Source organism: Lynx canadensis, chromosome B1 (assembly GCF_007474595.2).
Source record: "Lynx canadensis isolate LIC74 chromosome B1, mLynCan4.pri.v2, whole genome shotgun sequence".
Lineage (NCBI taxonomy): Eukaryota > Metazoa > Chordata > Mammalia > Carnivora > Felidae > Lynx > Lynx canadensis.
Window position 1 is genome coordinate 115,743,258 of NC_044306.2, and position 14,024 is coordinate 115,757,281.

General features: G+C 40.9%; 1 protein-coding gene across 1 annotated transcript in view; it reads left to right on the forward strand.

The window, feature by feature from the left end:
• Window positions 1–14,024, forward strand: part of PAPSS1 (3'-phosphoadenosine 5'-phosphosulfate synthase 1) — a 105,931-nt gene that overhangs the window by 31,260 nt on the left and 60,647 nt on the right. The window contains exon 5 of the mRNA XM_030313303.2: window positions 1,305–1,423. Within this exon, the coding sequence (XP_030169163.1) occupies window positions 1,305–1,423 (119 nt within the window). The remainder of the gene's footprint in view (window positions 1–1,304; window positions 1,424–14,024) is intronic.

A 14,024-nucleotide genomic window follows, 5' to 3' on the forward strand; every position in this document is an offset into this window, starting at 1 on the left:
GGAGGGGCAGAGAGAGAGGGAGACACAGAATCTGAAGCAGGCTCCAGGCTCTGAGCAGTCAGCACAGAACCTGACGCGAGGCTCAAACTCACGAGCTGTGAGATCATGACCTGAGCCGAAGTCAGATGCTCAACCGACTGAGCCACGCAGGTGCCCCAATAGTAATGATTTTAAAGTAATGTTTACCATTTTAACCCCAAGGTTGACCTTAGCACTTCAAGGCAGACAAGCCTTAAATGACTTCTGTAGGGGGTCATGTCAAGGGCGTAAGATAGGAACAACATATCTTCAGCTCAGCTAGCCCATTCTTGGGAATCATCCTGTATTCTTTCTCTTTGGCAATTACATGGTAACATATTTAAAGGGGAGATCTAAATAGTGGTTGACACATAAACTGATTATGTTTGACTGTAGAATGTATTTTGTGATGTGACAGGATTAGCTCCCTTAGTTACGTTTTGCTTAAGCTAATAGTGGTTACTTTGTCTTGAACACTTAATCCTGGTAGCAGAAGCAGCCTTCAGAGCTTCAGTTTGGCTGTAGATAATCCTTGTGAATATAATGAACAGTTTAACTTGGTGTCAGTGTTTGCATTGAGAGGAAAAAAAAACCTCATCTAGTTTGGTTTATGACTAGGGTTTAAGTACTGTATTCTGTCTTCCTGTGGAGACATTGAGGTGCCCTGGACCACTTGGTATTTATTCCTATTTATTCATAGGCAGTTTGGGCATTTAGTTAAAAGAAAAAAGGTGACAGAAGAAGTTATAGTCAATCCTCATTATTTGAGGATTCCATATTTGCAAGTTTTCCTACCCGCTAAAATTTTTAACCCCCCACATGAGTACTCATGGTGCTTAGGCAGTCACTTGTGGACACACACAAAGTGGCAAAAATTTTAGTCCTCCCACCCGAGTAACGTTCCCAGCTGAAGTTGAACAAAGTGACACCCAGCCTTCCTGTTTTAGCTTTCGTACTGTAAAGAAGTGTCAAAAAGAATCTGGTGATGACTGAGCCTTGCAGGAAGCTGACCCCATGTTTCCCCTAGGGGCCAGTGGTTTCAGTAGTCACTCACTTAGTGTCCATGGCAACTTTGTTGAACTGTGAGTGAGAATTACCTGTACATGTTTAAAGGAGAAACAAAAGTTTAATCAGAAGTCTTCTCCCAAGGAAGAAGTTTCAATACTATAACCTTGTAACTCAGAAGGGTTAGTGTAAATACGAACTTCACCATGGCAGAGACTTGCACCAAAGAAACAAGCCTGTTTTAATTTCTACCCCCTTCAATGCTCTGGTACCTTTTGTAGGTTTCACTGGAATCGATTCTGAGTATGAAAAACCAGAGGCTCCAGAATTGGTGCTGAAAACAGACTCCTGTGATGTGAACGACTGTGTCCAGCAGGTTGTGGAACTTCTACAGGAACGGGTAAGGAAAGGTCAAAGAGAGAATCATCAGAATAAATAATATTCATCTCGTGATCTTCCCCCACCAAAAACAAAACAAAACAAAAAAAACAGGTGATGCTAATATGTAGTATATGGTGCTGACAGTTTTCTGAGAGTGTACGTCCCTGTGTTAGGTGTTGTGGGGGCCCCAGTGTATACAGTATGAAATACGTTGGTCAACGTGAACCATAGGAGGCTTGGGAGCCAAAAAATCTTTTATTTTACCAGTAGTTTTACCACACAAATACCTAATAGAGAATATTCAGCCTTGATTATTTAGCTCTACAACTTGGTATTATTGTATTTTTTTTTTTTATTTAATGTTTATTCGTTTTTGAGAGACAGAGACAACGTGTGAGTGGGGGAGGGGCAGAGAGAGGGAGGCACAGAATCCGAAGCAGGCTCTAGGCTCTGAGCTATCAGCACAGAGCCTGATGTGGGGCTCGAACCCACAAACCATGAGATCATGACCTGAGCTGAAGTTGGATGCACAACTGACTGAGCCACTCAGGCACCCCGACATTATTGTACATAATGCAGGTAACTTTTCCTAGACATTTAGAGAGTACCCAGATCTTAGCCTGTGCAACATGATGATATCCTTATGGTTGAGTTTTAGGAAGGGAAAGGTTCCAGGACATAAAGATCTTTGTTTGGTTCCGGAGCATGTAGAAGCATAAAGAGGCTGGCTATTTTCCCAAGGACTCAAGCCATTTATTAGATACATGATTCTCTCAGAGTTTAGTGCAGTCTCCATAATTAGAAATTCTTTTTTTTTAATTCTTTTTTTTGTAATTCTTTTTTAATTTTAATTTATTTGAGAGAGACAGAGACAGAGTGAGCGGGGGAGGGAAAGACAGAGAGAGAGAGGGGATCCCAAACAGGTTCTGCGCTGCCAGAGCAGAGCCCGATGGTGGGCTTGAACCCATGAAATGGTAAGATCATGACCTGAGTTGAAACTAAGAGTCAGATGCTCAACTGACTGAGCCAACCAGGTGCCCCCTAGAAATTCTTTTTCTTTCTTTCCCTGCTCCTTTCTTCACATTTCCATGGGCCCAGTGGAGGGTCATGCACTTAACTCAGTTAGGGAGGACCTGGCCTTTGGGTGAGTGTCAGTTGTTACTCTTTCTCCTAGTCACGGTGTCCCCACCTTTGCTGCCTAGTGCTGTGCAGGAACTCCTGTTTAGTGGTACACAGACAACAATGCATCATTGTGCCCCATTCTGTTTTAACTGTGGCCTGGGGCATCTGAACCCCCTCTTGATGTTTCAGATCTTATTACCATAATCCTCTGTCATCTAGTATTTCTTACTGGATGCATTAGACATCAACTTAAAAACATTACCTGTGTCTGGGTATATTATAGATGTTTGGCCTTAGAATTGTTTTCACATTATAAAATATCTGCCAGATAATTTACCTGGAACTCCCGAATGTATTTCCCTAAACGTTTTCGCCAAATGAGTAGAAATAATGTGAATGTGTAATGGCACTGCTCCGATGTGTTTCTCCGTATGTATTGGCGTACAGTCTGCAGGCTCACGAGACCCCATCCTGGGAGGTTTTCTGTGCTTCGTCTTTCTGCTGTCTGGGTTTCCTGTTAATCGGCTTCTGAGCTCTGCTGCTGGTCCTGCTGCTGTGCCTCTGGCTTCCCTCCTCATTATCCATTCTTTCATCGTCAGCAGTCAGACGTCTGTCAGAAGCTCACTACTTATTTTGTCACAGTCCTGAGCACTGGCAACACAAAGATTAATCAGCCATGTCTCTGTCCTTGAGGGATTTACACTGTCGGTGATGGAAGTGGGGATAAGAGGGTGCAGCTGCTAGAGATGTGTTAGAAACATGGTTTCAGTGTGCACAGAGCATTCTGGGAGGCACAGAAGAATGAGTTTGGAAAGGCTTTATTCCAGATCTTTCTCACCTGTTCGTTTTTAAAAGATTTTTTTGGGTGCCTGGGTGGCTCAGTTGGTTGAGCACCCAACTTCGGCTCAGGTCATGGTCTCATGGTTTGTGAACTTGAGCCCTTCATCGGGCTCACTGCTGTCAGCACAGAGCCTGCTTCGGATCCTCTGTCTCCTTCCCCCTCTGCCTCTCTCTCTCCTGCTCATGCTCTCTCTCTCAAAAATAAACATTAAAAAAAATAAAAGATATTTTCACTGGGCATAGTATTCTGAGTTGACGGGTTTTGTCCCTTTTAGTTCTTTAAAGATGATGTTCTAGGTTCTGTGGTCCTCTGCATTGCTTCTGATGAGAAGTTCATTTCTTGGCTCCTCTCCTTGTAATGTTTCCTTTTATTTCCGCCTGAATTCAAGATTTTCTCTTACTCCTTCGTTTTTAGCAGTTTGAGTATGGTGTGTCTGGGTCTTTCAGCAGTTTTAGGTTTTTTTTCTTTCAGTTTAGAGTTCTTTGACTTGTTCTTTTATTACTTTCTGAAAACTCTTTTTGGCCACTATCTCTTCAAATATTTCTTTTGCCCTTTTCTTTCTCTTTTTCCTGGGATTCCAGTTAGACATATGTTAGGCAATGTAATACTGTCCCACAGCGTTTATGTGCTCTGTGCTTTCATTCTTTTTATGTTAATTTGTCAGCTTTAATAATTTTTACTCTCTTATTTTCAAGTTTAGTCATTCCTCTGTTGTATCCAGTATATTGACACTTAGAATTATTAAACTTCGATAATCATTACAGAAATTATATCATAATTTGGCTCTTTTTTAATTTTTTTATTTTAGAGAGAGCAAACGAGTGGGGGAGAGGAGCAGAGGGAGAGAGAGAATCTTAAGCAGGCTCTATGCTCAGCACAGAGCAGAGCTTGATCCCGTGAACTGTGAGATCATGACCTGAGCTGAAATCAGGCATCAGATGCTTAACAGACAGAGCCACTGAGGTGTCCCTCTAGTCAGTGATTCTGAATTGTTTTATAGAACCTCAGGGAAATACACAGTGATACTCTCATATATCATGTAGGGGGCTCATGAATCTCTGAAGCCATTTTAGGGACTCCAGTTAAAACCAGGTAGTTCAGATACTTATATGGGGCTATTAAACTTAGCGTGTGATGGATGCTGTGTCATCTCCCTTCTGTCTTTACTTTCATTCCTAACCACTTCTTTGAGGCCCTACATAGAATAGCATCCTTTGGGTTTGACCCTTCACCTACATAGACGCTTTTTTTTTTTTTTTTTCTTTTTCTGTAGTGAGGGGGTGATTTTGTTGTTTTTTAAAACTATTTTGAGAAAATTTTACAACTTTTCTGTAAATGTAAAAGAGTACAGAGAGTTCCTTATATCCTTCACCCAGCTTCCTATTGTTTTAATACCTTACATGACTATAGAACATTTCTCAAAACTAAGAAATTGACCCTGGTAAGATACTGTAAACTACATGACAAAGTTACTTGTATTTCACAGGTTTTTCCACTAAGGTCCTGTCCTGTACTAGGATTTGATCCAGGATCTCACCCTGTGTTTAGTGTTAAATTGGGTTTTAACCATGATTCTGTGAAATGAAAACACAGACTTCAGGTAGTGCCTGTCATGCCCAGGACTTTTGCAGTTCCCCCGTCCCCAGTAGTTAAAAATTGAGGGTAAACTGCCCCTGTATGATTTTCAGCTTGTACTACCTGATATTTCCTTAACTGGTCACCCCATCTCCAGTTTGATATGCCTTTTAAAGATTAAAAAAAATTTTTTTTCTAATGTTTATTTTTGAGAGAGAGAGAGTGAGCTTGTGTGAGTGGGGTAGGGGCAGAGAGAGGGCGACAGAGGATCCGAAGCAGGCTCTGAACAGACAGTAGGGAGCCTGATGCGGGTCTTGAACTCATGAACTGCGAGGTCATGACCTGAGCTGAAGTCAGACACCCAACCAACTGAGCCACCCAGGCGCCCCTGATATGCCTTCTCTTCCATCCTGTATCGTTCACAGAGTCATCTTTCTAAAGTGTAGTCTAGGTTTTGTTTTGTTTTGTTTTTTTTACTCTAAAGAATTTACTGATTTTCCCATGGTTTATAGAATTAAGGTGATCTGTGTTCAAGGTTCTCCACAGTTTGGTTCCAAGCTACGTATTTTCTTATTATTGTCCTTATGTATTTGTTCTGCCACAGTATTATTACTATTTTTTTTCTTGGTGCTGTTGCTTGCTTTAGTGTCTGTGGCTTTAATTAAAGCCTTGCTTCCAATGTGTTTGCCCCTAATCAATAATTATGCTAATTGTTCTTCTTTATAGATGGAAGTTAGTCTATGTTGTACCTGCTAGACAGTCGATGATTGGACAGTTTCATTCTGTCTAGATAAAAAAACTAACATTTACTGAGTATCTAAGGGTCATATGTGTGGGACTTTGTGTCTTTTATTTATTAATATATTTAAATGTTTATATTAGTGCACACACGCTTTCATGCAGGGGAGGGGCAGAGAGAGAGGGGACAGAGGATCTGAAGCGGGCTTTGTGCTGACAGCAGAGAGCCCTATTTGGGGCTATAACTCACGAACCATGAGATCATGACCTGAGCTGAAGTCAGAAGCTTGACCTACTGAGCCACCCAGGCACCCTGCTTTGTATCTTTTAAAATATTTGTTTTGATTGTTAGAATCTGGGTGGAAGTGACCTTTCTCCTAGTTTAGCTTTCAGCTACTTCTCACTTGACTGTGATGTGACAGTTTCCCAAGTGGTCTTTGTGCTGAGTATTTTGTGTAAGTACTCTGGTTTTATTCAATACAGTAAACCCCTGAGGTGTTTTAGAGATACTAAGTAATTCGCTTATGGACATATTGTATTTTATACCTAGGATTCTGGGTGTATGAATTCCTAGGATTCATTTCCATTTGCCTCTGGCTTTTACTTTCAACAGTGTTCTCATCATACCTACAGTGCAGTGTAATTAAATCTATAACCAGAAAAGTGTTCTGGTTATATTAGTTTAAGATGGGGAAATTTTCTCTTGAAAAATTATTTATTTGTTATTTTTTAGAGAGAGAAGGGAGTATGCAAGTAGGGAGTATGCAAGTATGCAAGAAGGGAGGGGCCAAGGATGGGGAGGGGAGAGAGGGAGGGGAGAGAGAGAGAGAGAGAGGGAGAGAGAGAATCCCAAGCAGGCTCCATGCTCAGTGCAGGGCTCGATGCAGGGCTTGATCCCATGACCCTGGGATCATGACCTGAGCTGAAATCAAAAGTCAGATGCCCAACTGACTGAGCCACCCAGGTGCCCCATGAAAAAATTTTTATTTTTATCCTAAAGCTCAGTGGTGACAGAAGAAATGCAAATGGCTTCTTAATGCAATTGCTTTCTTTTGGTATCACCCTCATTTGGGGAAAAGATAGGACTTCACTTCTCATTAAAAGTATGTATTTCTGTGTTTTACTTGGTTGAACCTGTTAATTTAAAATTTTTTTAATGTTTGTTTCTTTTTGAGAGACAGAGAGCACACATGGGGGAGGGACAGAGAGAGGGAGAGAAAGTATCGCAAGCAGGCTCTGCACTGTCCTTCCATATGGGGCTTGAACTCACAAACCACAAGATCATGACCTGACCTGAAATCAAGAGTCGGATGCTTAACCGATGGAGCCACCCAGGCACCCCGATCCTGTTAGTTGATTTAACATCTACTTAGTGTCTTACATAGTAGGTACTGTTGTAAAGCACTGGGGATGTGGCATTGTATTAAACGGTAAAAATTCTGCCTCATGGATCTTAATTTTTGGTTTTAATTACCATTATTTATAGTTGTAGACTAGAACGTATAAATTCATTTTTTCTTTTATTAGCATGATGTAGAATTTATGAATGTAGTAGAGGGAAGAAATACACACCCGTACATGACTACTTCTGTTCTGACATTTATTCTGCTTTGATTGTTTTTTTTTTTTTCTTTTTTTTTTTTTCCCCACAAAGTTGAACCTCAGACGAACATTAGGGCACATGGGTAAACCAGTAAGCACCTGACGTTCAGCTTGGAGTTGATAGTTGGTGATGCAAGGAGTCCATTTGCCTGCTGCACCCTGATGGCAAGGGAACTCCGTGTGGTCTGCACCTTCCAAAGCAGATCCTCCCTGGTGGTCCAGGTGGCACATGCAGCACAACCTCATTGTCATCACAGAGGCATTTGTGGGGTTTTCCAGAGGTGGCTCATGGGAGGTCAGGGTAGAGCTGGTTGCACAAATCTAGACTGGAAAGTGAAGGGGATGACAATGTTGAGTGCCGTGCTGAGAGCAAGGAGTGAGGATATGAAGTTAGAGGTTGTGCACTAACCAGCATTATTTGTATGAATAGAATTGTGTGCACTAGAAGGGAAAGTGGCAGGCAAAGATAGAAGTCCAAGAGAATTCCCACATAGGCAAGGCCTTCAGTAGTTGTTCTGGTAGCATTAATACATTTGATGTTGGGGGCGCCTGGGTGGCTCAGTCACTTAAGCATCTGACTCTTGGTTTTGGCTAAGGTCATGATCTCACAGTTCTTGGGTTCGAGCTCCTGCATTGGCTTTGAGCTGGCAGCATGGAGCCTACTTGGGATTCTCTCTCTCCCCTTCTCTCTGTTCCTCCCCTGACTCATGCTGTCTCTTCCTTTCTCAAAATAAATAAAATTAAAAAAAATACATGTAATGTTATATCAAAACTCTGAGAAGTAAGTTATAATTATCCTCATTTTACTGATGCGGAAACAAGTCAGAGAAGTGAAGCTGTTTGTCCCAGGACGGGGGCGGGGCGGGGGGGGGGTAGAGTCAGATTTGAACACGGTGTGTTGGATTCTGCGATCCAAGAGCCCATTCTTCTCCCAACTGCCTTGCCTTTTATCTAGATTCTTTCCATTTCTCGTTTGTGTCTGAAGTATCAGTCTTTTCTGTGGGTCTTTTTCACATTCCTTGACCATTTTTTTTTTCCTAAGCATAGTTGGGAATGAGAACTTGAGAGTATTGGGTCTTAGAAGGAGTTCATATTTTTTAGCCTACTTTCAGAGTACTTCAGAGCAGATCAGAGGCAGCACTGTCTGGATTGGAAGGAATGTTGACCTTGTTAAGACGTAAATTGCTTGTGCCTGTCTCTGATTAGTGTGAAATGTGTATTCTATGTAGTGTGAAATAACAAGTGATTGTCAGTTACCTAATTTAACTTGCAAAGCTGGGGCACATCGTGCCAGATGAATTACAATTTACTTATGTCCTGACACCTAAATCTAAATAGTAAATGAGTGGCTTAGGTTATTAAGCCATAGAAGAAAATCTTATTTCTAAAATAATAAAGCTAAGTACATTTTGTTTCTTTTTCGGGTTCCTCAGTTTGTTAGATTTTTGAGGTTGGTTTGTCTTATTCTCTTACCAACTAATTGTGGAATTCTCTGCCACCAACTGGGTGTCTAGCAATTCAATTCTGTTCTCACACTAACTGTCCAGAGTTAGTTTGGACACTGCAGGTGAAGGGCTCCGTCTCACAAGACTGCCTTCACTTCAGATGCCAGCTGCAAACAGACACCTACATTTCTGCCTGACTGACTGTACATTCAGGGGTTACCCAGACCCCCTATCCCCTGGTTGAATAATTCAGCTCACAGAACTTAGGAAAGCACTTTACTTACCATTACCAGTTTATTATAAAGGATACAACTGAGGAAGAGCCAAATGGAAGAGATGTATAGGGCAGGGTATGGGGCAGGGAGAGCCGTGGTGCTTCCATGCCCTTTGTGGGCATGTTGTCACCAACTCAGAACCTCTCTGAATCTAACCGTTAGGGCTTTTATGGAGGTTCCATCACATAGCCGTGATTAAGTCTTTGGCCACTGGTGACTGAACTCAGTTTCCGGTCTCTTCCCCAGCCCAGAGTTCTGGGGACAGAATTGAAAGTTCCAACGCTCTAAGTATGGTGTGGTCTTTTTTGAGGACCCCCTTAGCCTGGAATCATCACATTATCATATCAAACACACTTTCCAGTTAGGAGATTCCATGAATTTTAAGGACTCTGTGCCAGGAACCAGGGACAAAAACCAAATATATAGTTCCCATTGTAATATATGGCAGACTTTTTTTTTTTTTTAATGTTTATTTTTTGAGAGAAGGGGGAGACAGAGCATGAGTGGGGGAGGTGCAGAGAGAGAGAGAGAGAGAGAGAGAGAGAGACAGGGAATCTAAAGCAGGTTTCAGGCTCTGAACTGTCAGCACAGAGCTCGACACGGGGCTTGAACTCACGGACTGTGAGATCATGACCATGACCTGAGCCAAAGTCGGATGCTCAACTGACTGAGCCACCCAGGTGCCCCCATGGCAGACTTTTTATTGGAGCAGAGAGGGATAGCATGGTTGCGGCTTTCTAGATGATCCAGCTGTTTGAGAAGTGCTGTCTCCATGATAGCTAGCAAAGGAATTTTTCTATCTGATGATTGGTAATGCTTTGGAGAGACTTCCCGAAATGAATTCTACCAGGTATTGTTTCTTTAACGTTCTTTGAGATATGGCACTGGTTTCGCTGTCCAAGAAAAATTTGTTTTTAATGTTCTGTACAAGGGCTATTTTAGGATGATGGGTATTTTGATCAGCATAATGTTGTATATTCTCAGTCGTCCCTGGATTGTCTTATTTCTCTTTCTGTCTGGTCTTTGTACTATAATTGGAATAAGGAAATGTGTTCGTTTATATAAATACTTCATTTCTCAAGTGTTTGGTCAGAGCATCTTTATTTTCTTAATGTGCTTCTGTTGGTGTATCTTCACATTTTATTCAAGAAAGTAGAAGGCACTGAAAAATGCTGAGGATTTTGGATTTAAGTTTTTTCCCCAAACCCTTGAATGGTCACTAGATGGCCTGCTGGGATTGCATTTAACTTGGTGTGTTATGACATAAGGAAGTAGGATTCTTGCTGCTGGTTTTAATCTAAAGTGATATTTTGAATACTGTTTTTAAATCTGCTAGGAACTCTAGATTTACTAGTGCTATAAATTATTTAAAGGTTTGTCTTTTTATGAAATGGTGGTTTAGTGCTCTAAATGGATTTTATACTGCACATAAAAACCTGACTTCACAGCTCAGTTTTAAAGTGTTGCCAGAATGTCGTTTGGTGTTCATGCTTTGGATGCATGTAGTTTAGATAATAGAAATTTAATAGTTACATAAAATATGAATGAGCTGTAGTGTTCAAATCTGTTGAGCAGATTTGGCTGAAGAAAAAAGTGCAGAAAATACTTAAAGGCAAAACTTAGAATGTGGAATCACAATGTTTATTAACGTGTTCACAGTTCTTTAGGAAGATTAAAAAGAGAAGGCAAGATTACTACTATTTTCAGGTAGTGAATGTTCTGTCTGCCAGTTTCCAGATAAAAGCAAACAATTGTTCTTTTGAACAAAGATTACAGATACAGTGTGTTAGCTCTTAGATTGTGTTTAGTCAAGAAAAAAAAAAACAAAAAAACCAAAAAACAACCACTTTTTTTTTTTTATTTTTTAAAAAATTTTTTTTTTCAACGTTTATTTATTTTTGGGACAGAGACAGAGCATGAATGGGGGAGGGGCAGAGAGAGAGGGAGACACAGAATCGGAAACAGGCTCCAGGCTCTGAGCCATCAGCCCAAAGCCTGACGCGGGGCTCGAACTCACGGACCGCGAGATCGTGACCTGGCTGAAGTCGGACGCTCAACCGACTGCGCCACCCAGGCGCCCCAAAACAACCACTTTTGAATACCCATGTAACAGTTTAGAATTAAGTTAATATTTAAACATTCATAATATTTCAATATTTCTAGATCTAGGTGATTCCTGGTAGCATGTGAATTAATGACCCCCTACTGAAGAGCTCCCCCTGTATTCCCTTTATCCTTAAAAGCTGGGTGACTGTGGTGCTCTTAAGATTGGACGCGAGGGGTTTAGGTATATAAACTCTTGCTCGTGGCCTGGCTTGTGGTCTATTTTTGTTTTAGAGGAAATTCCCTGCAATAAAAAGTTTTCTGTGTACGAGGCGAAGAAGAACACATTGTTTCCTAACAGCTGACTGTGTTTCTGGAAATCCTAATGAATCCCAAATAGAATGGATAGCTCATGTGGCTGGGACTTCACGTTATGTTGTCCAGATATCTTGTCTCACTTTGAGGTGGTTTTGCTCCTTTTAGATGTTTGGCAGTGGTTTTGGAAACTGAAAAGATTTGTCAGTAGAATGTGCTAGAAACTGGCCGTGTCTACATTTCAAAAATTCTTTTTGTATTCCTCGTAGAGTGTTCTCTTCTCTCTACACATAGAATCTATATAGAACTTGCATTCTTTGAGCAAATGTTCCATGTTTCTTTTGATTCGTGCTGTTATGTTTGTGCTGATTCAAAAAATATTCACTTGATGTATTTTTTTTTTTTTATTTTGGAAGGGAAAAACGGTAGCAACCTCTTGAATTTTTTTTGACTTTAGTTAAGCATTGGAAGAATTTTGTACTTAAGTTGGGAGGCTAAATTCATTTAAAAATATTGCTGGACGTGAATTTTGAAAAGGGAACAGTTATGGGTAATGCTTGTAATGAAAAAAATGATTTTGATTCAAAATGAAAAAAAATTCCCCTTTCTTGAAAGGAAAGTGATTATCATAGCCTCCATGTCCATGCATATAATGTAGCAAGTTACTAAAAATGTATTCATCCCAAATGTGCTCATGTCTGCATGAGTACACAAAACATTAAAAAAATAATTTGAGCTCATAGTATTGATACTACTCTTTGATGTTCAAACAAGTTCCTTGGAGACACTTAGATTTTCTCACAAATTATTTGTATATTTGTTCTCTTAACCTAGGGTGTGGTTGGAAGGAAGACGTGATACATAGAAATATTTGTTCTCAATTCTTACTTTGAGCGTCTCTTCAGTGGGAGTGAGTTCACATTCCCCAGTGTCCAGTGTGGTTCTGGAGAGGGGTGTTTCCAGGGTGGAAGCAAGGTGCGTGCACCCAGCCACGTGCCTGGAGCATCATGGTGGACAGTGCGTGCCGCTGCTGTTTGTCACTGTTTGTGAGCCGAATCTAGTGATATGCCGGCCTTGGGAACCAGCTCAGCACGCCCTGTTGCATCCAACAAAGGTAAAAAACATTAGTCTGTTGGATGCTGTCCTCTGGCCCTCCAAAACTGGACAGTTTTCAGCGGTAAATGCGGTGGCAGAGCAGAATAGTCAACGCCTACAATGTAAAAAAGATCTCCCACTCTTACAATAATGTAACTTTCAGAAATGGCAAAGAAAACTTTATGTAGAGTTGTTTGTGTCCGTGAAATTCTTCTCTTCCCTGGGTTCCCTATGTCAGTTGTTGCCCGACTGTGGATTCTGGGTTTTGAAAAAAGTTGGTTGAAAATCCCTCACTTAACCTTCATGGAAGTGATGAGGACTAATTGAAATGTTGAGTAATTTTAGTTTTTGTCCAGAACTTTATCAACTTGTGAAGATCATATGCAGACCAGAATTCCTGGGAAATTATGAACTAAGAAGATAAACTAAGAACAATTTGTGTGACAGAATGTCTCATAACTTAGTTTTCATGAGAGAGACAGTAAAGGTTTGTTGTTGTTGGTTTTTTTTGGGGGAGGGGGGATAATATTTGGACCTTAGTTGGAATCCCAGTTGTAATATTTATCAATTAACTACATAAAATACCTAATTTCTGTGGCTTCAGTACCCTTGTCTGTTCAATGAGAATTACCATACCTGTCTTAGAATTGTACCAAGGAGTCTATATGAGTTAGTATATGCAGAGTGCTTAGAGCAGCTCCTGGAACGTAGCAAGCACATTATATTTATTGAGTATTTTTTGTGTGTTAAGTGCATTGGCAGATAGTATGGCAGGGACTGGGGGCCAGTTATTAACCTCTTCTGAGCCTCAATTTCCAAATCTGTTAAAGGAGAATGTTTCTATCTTCATAGGTAGGATTGCATGAAGATTAAGTGGATTCATTCATATGCCCTTAGGACAATGCTGGAATGGTAGTGGGCATTAATGTTAGTCCCTGTACTTCAGGTATTTTATTTTTATTTTTATTAAAAACATTTTTTTAATGTTTGTTTATTTTGGGGAGAGAGAGAGCATGAGCTGGGGAGGGGCGGAGAGAGAGACGGAGACACAGAATCCGAAGCAGGCTCCAGGCTCTGGGCTGTCAGCACAGAGCCTGATGCGGGTGGGGCTCAAACTCACAGACCGAGAGATCATTGACCGAAGTCGGATGCTTAACCGCCTGAGCCACCCAGGCGCCACTGCACTTCAGAGATTTAAAATTACTGAATTTCACAACAGGCCTGTACCATATATGCATATATATCTATTTTAAACAGTTGAGGAGGAGACAGGTTCACAGATGCTAACATCTTTGGTTTTGAAGACACTGTGTCTCTAACGTTTCTGGTTTTAAGTCTGTTTTGTGAACTTTTATCATGGTCTTCCTGTTAATGAATGCCTGACTTTTTGTGTAATGTCATTTTAGCATTTGTTCCTAGTGTGGAGGATTTCTGGTCTTTATCTTGCAGCTGGAAAAATGGGTGTGTCTCAAGACCTCTGAGAGCTTTTGCATTTCTAAGAAGCTAATTGAACATGGTAGGGTGTGTGCAGTTCTCCTAATGCATGTCATGTTGTTTGTGCAGGAAAAG